Source organism: Pyricularia oryzae, chromosome 6 (assembly GCF_000002495.2).
Source record: "Pyricularia oryzae 70-15 chromosome 6, whole genome shotgun sequence".
Classification (NCBI taxonomy): domain Eukaryota; kingdom Fungi; phylum Ascomycota; class Sordariomycetes; order Magnaporthales; family Pyriculariaceae; genus Pyricularia; species Pyricularia oryzae.
In genome coordinates, this window is record NC_017853.1 from 700,587 (window position 1) to 713,884 (window position 13,298).

Consider the following 13,298-nt stretch of genomic DNA (forward strand, 5'->3'; position numbering starts at 1 on the left):
TGTGTCCGGGTTCAGGTTTGAAGAAACTTGGTTACTATAATCCCAGGGCTTACCCCTAATCGCGCACTCCCCAATTGAGGCTGTTGTTGGTTTATGTGCAGATATGCAAGCAGGTAGATCACGTGTTTAACCACATAATCTCATAACACGTAAAAGAATCTTCAACCGATTTAAAGGAACATGTAAATAGCTAAAAAAGGAAGAAAAATAAAAACGGAGATGCCCAGGAAAAAGTTAATATTTAAATATTAGAATTTTGTTTAATTGTTTTTAATCTATTCCAAACGTTTTATAGACGTTCCGACTATTTTTAATGGTTTTTGCGGTGTTTTTGAAATTTGATTTTAATTTGGCCGAATAGTGATTTGTTATATTTTAACGTTTACGACATCCCTATATTCCAATTGAATTAATTGTAAATAGAAATTTTGAAAAATGATTTCCGTACCCCGTAAATTTTTAACCTAATTTTTAATTCGCATAAATGTAAAATTGATATTATAAATTTTGTTAATGCCCGATTAAGCGTTTTTTTTACTATTATATTAATCAAATTAATTTTAACAAAAGTCCATTGAATTTTGTCGGTTTCCCTATTTTTATTTAATTATTTTAAATTTAGGAAATTAATTATAAACCGTTTTTCCAAAATTGTTCCCAATTGTATTAAATATTAATATAATAATTATAATAGCAATTCTAATATAAATTGTTAATAACTTGGTGCTAACAGGGGGTATAGGGGTAAACCATAAGTGCGGCGTGGTTAATACCCAGTGCTAAAATGCGCTAAATGCATTAAAATATAAAACGTTGTACGCAAATAAACATTAATATATTGGTGGAAGGACTTTGCTTTGTCCTTTTATATATTTTCCGACATCGAAATGGGGCTCGGTACGCCAAAAAGGCTTCCGGTACCGCAAATAAATTTCCGAAAAATTAATTTCTATGGGTTTTTAAAAAAACACCTTTATTTGTTAACAAACCATATTTAAGTTCGTACGCAATCGTTAATTTGTGAGTTTTTCCACCCGGTATAGGGTAATTAATTTGCAGGTGCAAAGTAGGTATTAAACCCGGTGCAGGGTAAATAATCCTATTTGTCACGGCCCGGGGTAAGCATAGCACGGAAGCTAGTCTATTGGCATCTATCGACGAAGATTCTACTCTGAGGAGAGGAAAGGAAACAAACAAAGTTCTGAGCTTGACGCGACGTCGATAAAAGTATCACCCTGGTGGGTCGTTGGTCCAGGGTCAGGGTTAGGGTCTGGTGATCTCATGGTCCAAATGTCACACTATTCTTTAATGTTTAAATTGCAATTTTTGCATTTAACAAATTAATAGAATTCCAACCACCCCATTCTGGAGTTATATATAATAGGTTATATATAAATAAAAATAGGTTTATTATATGCAGAATAATTTATATAATTAATACCCCTTTTTTGCTATTTAATCCAAAAATAAAATCGGAAAAGAAAAATACGTAAAAAAAATAAATAAAAGAAAATAAGAAAAAGAAATTCCCCTTGGTATCCCAACCCAGTTCGAACCCCCGATAGGAGCCCCCTGGATAATTAAATTCTTTATACCGAGCCCCCTAATTAATTAAACCCCAAATTGGACGGACCCCCGAATTGAAAAAACCCCCAAAATTGTAACAACCCCCGGATTTGAACACACGACCTATAAATTATAATCCACGGAATATATTATTAAACCAGGTACTTAATTTAATCATTCGCTATTATAATTCGAAAAAATTAAATATATAAAATAAATTAAATCGCTAGGTCGCCCAAAGCGCAAATTAATTAAATTCGGATTTAACTTTGGGTATAGGGCCGGTATAAATCGCTGATTAATTAATTTGTGCAGGGTAAATTCGGGTAATACGGTCGGTATTAAATTAATAAAAAATCTAATAATTGCAAATAAAAGAGAATAATAGTGGTAATTAATTAACGAATTAATTAGGTACCTTTAAATTACATAAGTAAAAATTAAATTTACAGGGGTTTTAACCCTATAAATTTTAAAACAAACCTGGGAAATTGGAAACGTTAGGGGTTTTGGAAAATTATTAGCGGATATTTGTCTGGATCCCAAATATTTTAAAGTTATTAATTCTTTTATAATTAATTCCCGTACGTGGTAAAATTTTAATAACGTATATTTAATACGTTGGTGGTATATAAAATTATATACGTTAATTATAAAACCTATATTATTTCCAAATATTGCAATAGGGTTTTTTATAAATAGTCCAATTTTTATAAATAGGTTTTTAAACCATTATATTTTACGCAGGGTTTCCGTTAAAACATCGGTTTTGGTTTTTGGGGTATTTAAAATTATAATATTAGCTTTTTTGCATTTCCACGTTATAAAACCCCCAAATAGGGTATATAAATATCCGTATATGGATTTTGGATTTTCCCTAACCCCGGCAAAATCGCTGTTATTAAACTTTAATAATTTTAAATTTTTAAAACCCCCAATTGAAAAATTAGGTGGTAAATTGGTTTTAATTACCCTATTTCCGTAAAAATTTGTTAGGGATTTAATACCTGCTAAATAACGAAATAGGCTTTTAATTGCAATTAAATGGATTATAATAATTTTCGTTAAAAAACAATATAATTATTAAACCGCAAAACCGATATCCGGGCGCGTTAATAATATTAAATATATTAGGGTACCGATAATATATTATAACAATTTAATTTCCAACGCATTTACGGGTTTACCCCCGTTAAGTTTTAATATATCCGGTTATAAATAAACAAAAATAGGGCTATAATTAATTAATGCGAGCGTTATTAATATTTCCTTTATATATTAATTTTAATGGAACCAAAACAGGCAGTTAAATTTATTCTTGTTAATAATAATGGTGCTAACAGGGGATATAGGGGTAAACCCTAGGTGCGGCGTGGTAAATAACCAGTGCTAAAAGCGCTGAATAATAGGTAGAAATGCACTATAATTTTGGTACTGATAAATAATTGGTTGGGGGAGATTTTGCTTTATTTCCCCTTACATACTCTCCGACATCGAAGTGGGGGTCCGCACGCCAGAAAAGGTTCCGGTGCCGCGAATGAATTTCCGAAAAACTAATTTGTATGGGTTTTTGAAAAAACACCCTCATTTGCATACAAACCATCTCTGGGTTTGCATTTAAACGTTAACTTGGTGAAATTTTCAACCCGGTACAGGGTAGCTGACTCGCAGGTGCAGGGTGGGTATTAAACCCGGTACAGGGTAGCTAACCCCACTCGCTGACCTTTAAATTACATTCCTGCATTAACAAAGTAACGGAATTCCACCATTCCCCACTCCACTTCGGCACTAAATAAAATTGGCTATATACAAATAAAAGTGGGCTTATTACATGCAAAATAATGCATATAATTAACAATTCTTTATAATTTAAACGTTCAAAAAATAGGCTGCAGGGCTTTTATTTTTTAACGAGTATATTTGCTAAAACGTGTTTTTAAATTCTAAATATAGTGCAATTTAAAACTTATTAACAGGCAATTGTTAATAAAAATAATAATAAAATGTTTGGATTTAACATTATAAAAAACAGCGGGGTTAGAAATTAGCGGTTTAAAACCTTTTGTAAAAAATAAACTTTTTAACTTTATTTACCATTTTTTGGGCCCTGTTTTAAACCGTATAACGCCTTTTCCAATTATATAATTTGCATTTCCTTTAAATTATAACCCATTTGCATTGAAATTTTAACGGTGGTAAAATTGCAAAATTTAACCCAATCGCTAAAACCCTTTGGAATTTGCAGATAAATATTTACGTCGGGAATATTACTATCCAAAAACGCACTAATAAAGTCGATTTGTTCTATTTCCCAATTTTATATATTAATTATAATTAATAATATACGCCAGGTAAACGGTATATTAATACTAAGAAAATTCTCGATATAATTTAGGTTTTCGACCTGTAAAAACCCCCTAATAACAAACCTGGTCTAATGTTTTATAGGTTTATTATTTTTATACTTTTTTAATTTAAATACTGGCCGGGTAAAAATTAGTTTACGGCCTGTAAATATTTTAATTTTAGGAATAAAACGGAAAGTTTTTGCAATAATAATTTGGTCGAATTTAAACGTTAAAATTATTAGCTATTTCACATTCTCAAAATTATTTAGGGCTTATTAATAATTATTTGGTTCGCCGTTTTAATGGGGTTTTTTTTTGGTTTAATTACAAAAATAATACACGTAATTAATATCCATTAGATTTGGGTTTTCGAATTGCAAATCTTATTCCATATTTTATATTTTTGTTGTAAACGTTATTTTCTATTTATTTTATTAAAACGAATATATATATTTAGTTAAATTTATATAATTGAACAAACTTGCGTATAATACCAATTTAATCTTGGGAAAATAAAGTAAAAAAATCTTATACGCGTTACAAAATCGTATTTAAATAAAAACCCGCGTTATATTAAATAAACAATTGTTATATTTCTAACAAAACGCGGAAACAAAACCGTTATTAATAATTTAGCTGGTTTTAACCCGATTTAAATTTAATATAGTTAAATATTTTATTAAAGGTTTAAATGTACGCCGTTGGGGTTAATTGCGGTGGTTTAATACGCAATATACCCCCAATCTGGCGCAAAAATGCTGGATCCGACCTTTCGGGCCACCGCCGGGAACAAAATAAAATAAAAATAAAATAAAAATAATATAATAAAAAGAATATGGAATTTAAAAACGTAAAGAAATATAATTTTAAAAATTTGCGGCCGTTTAACTTTTTTTTTTAATTATTTGGGATATAAGTTTTGTTTTGCAAATCTTTTCTTTTTTAAATATTTCAGGCGATTTGGTATTATTATAACGCGATTTTATTAAATTGCATTGTCGTTTTGGTATTTGTAATACGCAAATTAATATTGCAATTAAATTTATTATAATATAATATTTTTAACCTGTTTTGGCTTATAAATATAATATAACGGATTATTTTAAATTTTCTCGCCGCAAATATTTTACATTATAATTAATTCGGTTTAAAATAATACTTTTTAGCAAAACGCGGGCGCAAATTCCGGATTTTCCGCGTTTATACCCGAATTGTTAACCAAATTTAAAATTTTTAACCGAAAAAAATCGCCTAAAAGTTGGGGTTTTTTGGACAAATATAAAAAAGTAGGTTAATTTTTTAATTTTTAATTAAATTTGTACTAACTTTTCCTCAAAAGAATTTTGCGGGCATTTTTTTGGAAACAAATATTTATTAATAAAATAAATGGAAAAAACGTAAAAACCGTCGCGTTACCGAACGCGAAGAAATTCGGGCCAAATCAGCCGTCCAAAATATTACGGCGCAAATTATAAAATTAAATTTTATTTCTGGTTTAATCGGCGCGAGATTAACCAAATTAATTATTAATTTATAAACGTGGATTTTAATACGGCGAAACGCGCCGGTAAACGCCTTTCCAAAAGTTATTATTAATTATATATATTATTCGTTATAAATAATAAAAATTATAACGAGTCGGCGTATTATAATTACGAGAGAAAATTGGCCAAAAATAATAAAATAAAATGTAAAACTTATCGCCACGGATACCGCAAATATAAATTAATATAAATGGAAAGATTTTGTTTTTAACCGCAATTCCGTTTTAACCAATTAATTTATTAAATTTGCATTTTATAACTGTTATTTTTACAATGGTTCGCAAAAATAATTATACCAAAATATATTACCAATTATTTATTATTAATTACGTCCGTTTTGTAATTAATTTTCCGCAATTGCAATAAAATTTCCGTAATGGAATAATCGGTATCGCGGCGGCGAAAATTAACATTTCTTCGCTAAGTCGGGCCGAAACTTGGGTAATTTTATTACCGGCGAAAGTTTAAAACGCGTATTTTAAAAAGAAATTCGGAAAAAAGGTATTTTTTGCAATTTAATAGTTATAACGTTAAAATCTCAAAATTCTTCCTATTTTTTCAGACGGTTTAGGTATTTTCCGGCGGGATTTTAGCAGGGCGTTTTCGGTTACTTTTCTAAATTATAATACTTTTTTGCGGCGCAATAATATAAAATACGCCGCAATTCGTCCCATATTTTAATTTTTAACAATTTCCAAAAAGAAAATTTATTTTTCAAAAAAGAAATTCCTTTTTATATTATATATAATTAATATATATACTAAAAGTAATAAATGCACGGTATATTTAATAATTATATAATAACCGTATTAATTGCGCGGTACTTGTAACAAATATTTCGCGATTTTGGATATTTGAATTGGGTAAATTTTATTTTATTTTTTATATTTTTAATACGTTATATAAATTTAATAATTTTCGAAAATGTTTAAATTATTATTATATAAACGTTTTCGCTAATCCGTCCGCAAATATAAGCTTCGTTAATAAATATTTTACCGCAATTTATCCATTTTAAATTAATTGCCGTAATAATATATTTTATATATTAATATATTTAAATTTCGTTAAAAGATTTGTATTTTATTCTATTACTAACCGAAGTATTTATATATTATTACAAATATTTTACTTGCGCCGAAAATATTTGAATTTAAATTATTTAACAATTTTTCAAACGCAAAAATTATTTTTGCTGTTAAATTTAAAACCAGCAATTTAAACTTAATAAATAAAATGGAAACTATTGTTTGCTTTGAAAGTTTCCAATGGATTAAACCATTGTTAATTTTAAATACAAAACCCTATAAATTGCATTTAATTTTAATATAATTGGCAAATAATATATTGGACGCAACCATTAAAAATCCGTAAGTTTCCTATAATCCGAAATAAATTGCTAGGAAACGCGTCGAAAAAAATAATATATAATTTAATTTGCCGCATTTATATATTTTTGTAATAAATTATTTAAATATTTGGATAATTTTAAAACGGCGAAAATAATACTGAGGCGGATCGTTACGGTTATATATATTACACCTCTTATTTCTTCCTAATATATCCGGATAAACGATTTATTTCCGGGTTCGCCCTGGTTTAGTAATAATTTCGTAGCAAAATAAAATATTGCGGAAAAAAACCTGTTTACATTATATAATTTATATGCAAGGTAAATATACCGTTATTTTTCGTTTTTAATAATTTTTATAGTTAAAAACCATTGCAAATTTTTCATTGGCGGGGAACTATATTTTTCCAAATAAATGCAAAGATTCTTTTCCCCTATTTTTTTTTGTAATATATTACCAGAGAATTATTAATATAAAAAACAATAGTAATTTTGTAATTTTTAGAATAAAACAAATATGGTTTTTTTGCGATGGGTGTTACGATCAAGGTATCGGGTAACCTGTTCTTAGGGTAAAGTACAGTGGGTTGAAGCAACTGAGCGTCTGGCTGGGTAACTGGGGTTCTCAATGACTGGGGGTGAAGTTATGATCGTTCTCAAGTAAGTATTGAGGTTAACTAGAGTTTGATTGCTGCTAAACAATTCTAAAATCGAATCTATCTACATGGTAATGAGCGTGCCTTATATAGACTATGTTCCGAATGTGATCATGGTGATCACTTCGTGATCACAATGATCACTTTTGTTTAGATCTTCCTGATCATTTAACGATCCAAATGATCACCTCCTCTTGGCGTCACGTGCAGTCACGTGACCCATTGCTTAGGTAATCTTGGTCCTGCCGGTCGGTGTTTCCTGGGCAAGTGTCGTCAGGAGGGGCGTGACCCCACCTGGCCTTCCTGGTACCGGCCCAACCCTTTGGTCGTAACAATGGGTTTTAGGCCAAAATTGTAAAAAATGTTGGAAAAACGTTAATATTATAGCAAAACTAACTTTTTTATACCGTATAAAATTATTAGCAAAAATATAAATATATTTGTTTTTTTATATCTTGGGGGTAAATAATAATATATTGGTTTTTAATCTCAAACAAATTTGGTATTAAAATAAAAAAAAATTATATTTGTTTATTTTATTTCCATAATTTGTTCCGCAATTATTACTAATACCGTGCGAAATAATGTAACAGCAAAAATTATTACACATATATTTCCAATTGTAATTTTTTGCAAATCGTCTTTAACGCAAATTCGTATTTTGCATTTAATTACGTAACTGTCCTGGTTAAATTTATATAAAAAACCCCATTTAAATAATATAAATTTAATTTTTTCTGGGAATTTTGTAAATGGATTTTTTTGTAAAACTTTTTAACGTGGAAATTGCCCATTTTTTTCGTTTATTGTCACGGCCAGGCATACATTGGAGAACCTCAGTGTATTAGGTGCTATCGACGAAAATTCTAAACTGAAGAGAAGAGAGAAATTACAATCGACGACGCGCTCAAGAGACGCGCTTAAATCCGGAGGTAGTGGATCCTTGTCCGATCCCTGGCTCGGTGTGGAGCCGAGTCGTGATTCTGAGGGTAGGTCTAGGGGCCTGATCCTCACATTTATCGCGTATTTAAAATTGTTTTTTAATAAATATTTAAATATGGTTTTGTAGTTATCGGGTATTGGCGGAAAATTGTTCGAATATTTGAAATTTTCCGCGATATATATATTAAAACCTGTTTTTTTACTTTTTGGAATTAATTGGTTATTTTTAAAAAAATTGGTGGTAACCGCGAAAATATTATATATTGTAATTTGTATATTTTCGAATTTCGGATTATAATTTATAAGTTTCGCAAAGTTTTACCAATTCCGTTCCGCAATTATTTTATTTATATGCGCGAATATTGCAAATATATTTTATATTTTATCGTTATATCGATTTTGTTTTATTAACGGACCCTATTATTTGTTTGGAAATTTTATTAATTTACCGCGGCGTTTTAATACGGTTTATAATAGGAATTTTATATTTATTTAAATTTTGGATGGATAATTTTATTATAATAATAAAAATGGATTTTCCACCTTTTTAACGGTATAATAATCTATATTACGGTATTAATATCTGGAAATATTTTCGATTAAAATTTCTTTTTCCGGGCCTTTAAAAACTTAGGTATAATTTTTGGGGTTTTAAAACCGATATCCATTTTTCGGTTTTTTTTGGGTATTTGTTCCGCGATTATAAAGACAATTATATATTTTTTTTCGACAAATAATCCAACGAAATTTGCAACGTTTTAAATATATTTAATTTCTTTTTTTAATTTATCGACGGTAAATTAAATTATTCTGGAAAAGAAAATTGTTTTTCCGTTTATAAAATTAAAGAATAATGTTAATTATATGCATTATTTTGCATGTAATAAGCCCACTTTTATTTGTATATAGCCAATTTTATTTAGTGCCGAAGTGGAGTGGGGAATGGTGGAATTCCGTTACTTTGTTAATGCAGGAATGCAATTTAAAGGTCAGCGAGTGGGGTTAGCTACCCTGTACCGGGTTTAATACCCACCCTGCACCTGCGAGTCAGCTACCCTGTACCGGGTTGAAAATTTCACCAAGTTAACGTTTAAATGCAAACCCAGAGATGGTTTGTATGCAAATGAGGGTGTTTTTTCAAAAACCCATACAAATTAGTTTTTCGGAAATTCATTCGCGGCACCGGAACCTTTTCTGGCGTGCGGACCCCCACTTCAATGTCGGAGAGTATGTAAGGGAAATAAAGCAAAATCTCCCCCAACCAATTATTTATCAGTACCAAAATTATAGTGCATTTCTACCTATTATTTAGCGCTTTTAGCACTGGTTATTTACCACGCCGCACCTAGGGTTTACCCCTATATCCCCTGTTAGCACCATTATTATTAACAAATAATAATTTGTTAAACGTTATTGCGAATCGTAATTACGCGATATAAAATTAAATCCCAAGTCCGGTAAATGGTATTTAAAACGTATTTTACAAAATAACCAATATATATTTTTGCGTTAATTTTATAATATTTGCGGCTCGTTTTTTGTAAATGTTCTTTATATATTATATAAGCTTTATATTTATATATAACGACATTATATTATAAAAATTTATATTTGTTTATATTTTTTTTATTTAGCATATATATGTTAATTTGCAAATAACTATAAATAGTTTAGAAATGCGTGGTTATCCATTTATTAAAAATTTAAATGGGTAATTTAAATTTAAATTTTACGCGAAACAATTTATTATATAATTAAACGGTTATTTTCGCTGTTTTTGGTTATAAATTAAAGGGGAAAATATGCACCGAATAATATTACCAGGGTTTTAATTTATATTTCTTAATTTATATGTTTAAAATTTCCGTTTGGTTCGTATATATTAGCAAAATTAAATATTAATTTAGTTTTTTCCTTTTTTACCCAAATTTTGTATTTTTTCAGGTTTTGGAATTTATTTAATATTATTACCGGACTTATCGCTCCGTATTTTGCAAATTATACAATTATATTACCTCCGAACCCATTTTTCAAAAGCTTTTATAATATTTAAAAACTTAGGGCCTAAACCGGATTATATAAAAATAATATAAACTAATCCGCAAAAAATATTTTTAATTATTAATAGGTATTTTATTCCGTTATATTTTTCGGGGTTATATATACAATTCCAAAATATTTCCCAAAATAATCGATAAAAACAATTTTTTGGATTTGTTGTAAAATTACCCGTTTTGCGTATATTTGCGCGCAATTTTCGCAAATTATACGGATATTGTTTATAATTTTTATTTTTTTCGCGTTTTGCATTAACCGTCCCAACGTTTATTATTTTAAATAATTAACGCGTAAATATTAAATACGCGGTTATTTTAATTTTTGGCTTGGGAATTTGTAATATTAATTAAAAAAACTCCTTTTTACCGTTTTATTATATTATTTATAACCGTAATAACAATAATGTTAATAACAATGGTGCTAACAGGGGATATAGGGGTAAACCCTAGGTGCGGCGTGGTAAATAACCAGTGCTAAAAGCGCTGAATAATAGGTAGAAATGCACTATAATTTTGGTACTGATAAATAATTGGTTGGGGGAGATTTTGCTTTATTTCCCTTACATACTCTCCGACATCGAAGTGGGGGTCCGCACGCCAGAAAAGGTTCCGGTGCCGCGAATGAATTTCCGAAAAACTAATTTGTATGGGTTTTTGAAAAAACACCCTCATTTGCATACAAACCATCTCTGGGTTTGCATTTAAACGTTGACTTGGTGAAATTTTCAACCCGGTACAGGGTAGCTGACTCGCAGGTGCAGGGTGGGTATTAAACCCGGTACAGGGTAGCTAACCCCACTCGCTGACCTTTAAATTGCATTCCTGCATTAACAAAGTAACGGAATTCCACCATTCCCCACTCCACTTCGGCACTAAATAAAATTGGCTATATACAAATAAAAGTGGGCTTATTACATGCAAAATAATGCATATAATTAACACCCCCTCTCTTTTGCTACTTAATCCAAAAATAAAGTCGGAAAAGAAAAGTACGTAAAATAAAACCCCCAAAACAAAAAAACAAAAGAAATTCCCCCTTGTGTCCCAACCCAACTCGAACCCCCGGTGCGAACCCCCTGGATGAATAAGCCCTTTGTACCAAACCCCCGATTGACTGAACCCCAGATTGGACGAACCCCCGAATTGAAAAAGACCCCCAGAATTGTAACAACCCCCGGATTCGAACCCACGACCTACAGATTATAACCAACGGAACTTACTACTAAGCCAGGTAGCTAATCTGGCTGTTCGTTGTTGTGGATCCCAGAAAAGTTTAATATATAGGGTAGATTAAAAATCGCTAGGTCGCCCAAAACGCGAGCTAATTAAATTCGGATTCGACTTCGGGTATAAGGTCGGTATAAGTTGTTTAATAATCAACCTGAGCAGGGTAGGTTTGGGTAGATCGGTTGGTGTCGGGCTAACAAAAATCCAATAATTGCAAACAAAGGAGAAAAATGGTGGTAGTTAGCTAACGAACTAACTAGGTGCCCTACAATTCAATAGGTAAAAACTAAGTTTACAGGGGTTTTAACCCTATAAGCTCTAAAAAAACCTTGTGAATTGGAAGCGTTAGGGGCTTTGTAAGGCCGTCAGCGGGCATTTGTTTGGATTCCAGGTATTTTAGGGTCACTAATCCTTCTGTAACTAACTCCCTTACGTAGTGAAATTTTAATAACGTATGTTTAGTACGTTGGTGGTGCGTAGGGTTGTGTGCGTTAGCTATAGAGCCTGTATTATCTCCAAATATTGCAATAGGGCCTTTTACAGGTAGTCCAATCTCTGTAAATAGGCTTTTAAGCCACTGTGCTTCACGCAGGGCTTCCGCTAAGGCGTCGGTTTCGGCTTCTGGGGTGCTTAAAGCTATAGTACTAGCCTTTTTGCACTTCCACGTTATAGGGCCCCCAGATAGGGTATACAAATATCCGTAAGTGGATTTTGAATCTTCCCTAGCCCCGGCAAAATCGCTGTCACTAAAACCAAGTAATTTTAGGCCTTTAAAACCCCCAATCAAAGAGTTAGGTGGTAAATTAGCTTTAATTACCCTATTTCCGTAGCAGATTGCTAGGGATTTAGTACCTGCTAAGTAGCGAAGTAGGTTTTTAGCTGCCGTTAAGTGGATTGTAGTGGCTTTCGTTAAAAAACGAGATAACCATTGAACCGCAAAACCGATGTCCGGGCGCGTTAATAGCATTAAATACATTAGGGTGCCGATAATACGCTGTAACAATTTGATTTCTAGCGCATTTACGGGTTTGCCCCCACTATATTTTAGCACACCCGGCTGTAAGGGAACAGAAATAGGTTTGCAATCAGCTAATCCGAACGTTGCTAATGCTTCCTCTATATACTGACTTTGATGGAGCCAAAGCAGGCGGTTAGGCCTGTCCCTTATAATCTGAACGCCTAAAAAATAGGCTGCAGGGCCCCTGTCTTCCAATGCGTATATTTTGTTAAAACGGGCTTTTAAATCCTGAATATATTGCAATTTAGGACCTATTAGCAGGCAATCGTCAACAAAAGTAACAATGAAATGCTTGGATTTAGCATTATAAAAGACAGCTGGATCAGAGATTAGCGGCTTAAAACCTTCTGTAAAAAGTAGGCTTTTTAGCTTTGTTTGCCATTCTCTTGGGCCCTGTTTCAGACCGTATAGCGCCTTTTCCAACAGTATAACTTGCATTTCCTTTGGATTATAGCCCATTTGCACTAAAATTTTAGCGGTAGTAGGGCTGCAAGATCTAGCCCAATCGCTAAAACCCTCTGGAATTTGCAAATAAATATCTACGTCGGTAAGGTCACTATTTAAAAACGCACCGATAAAATCGATTTGT

The 13,298-nt window shown here is 31.2% G+C and overlaps 2 protein-coding genes across 2 annotated transcripts; one reads left to right on the forward strand and one right to left on the reverse strand.

Moving 5' to 3' along the window:
- Positions 1 to 9,293: 9,293 nt before the first annotated feature.
- On the forward strand, positions 9,294 to 9,756 carry MGG_17598 (uncharacterized protein; the record flags this gene model as incomplete). The annotated part of the gene is made up of 3 exons (XM_003719311.1): positions 9,294 to 9,408; positions 9,566 to 9,634; positions 9,698 to 9,756. Coding segments are annotated over 3 exons (243 nt in total), but the record flags the coding sequence as incomplete, so codon positions are not given.
- A 1,154-nt stretch (positions 9,757 to 10,910) lies between these two features.
- On the reverse strand, positions 10,911 to 11,373 carry MGG_17599 (uncharacterized protein; the record flags this gene model as incomplete). The annotated part of the gene is made up of 3 exons (XM_003719312.1): positions 10,911 to 10,969; positions 11,033 to 11,101; positions 11,259 to 11,373. Coding segments are annotated over 3 exons (243 nt in total), but the record flags the coding sequence as incomplete, so codon positions are not given.
- Positions 11,374 to 13,298: the final 1,925 nt, after the last annotated feature.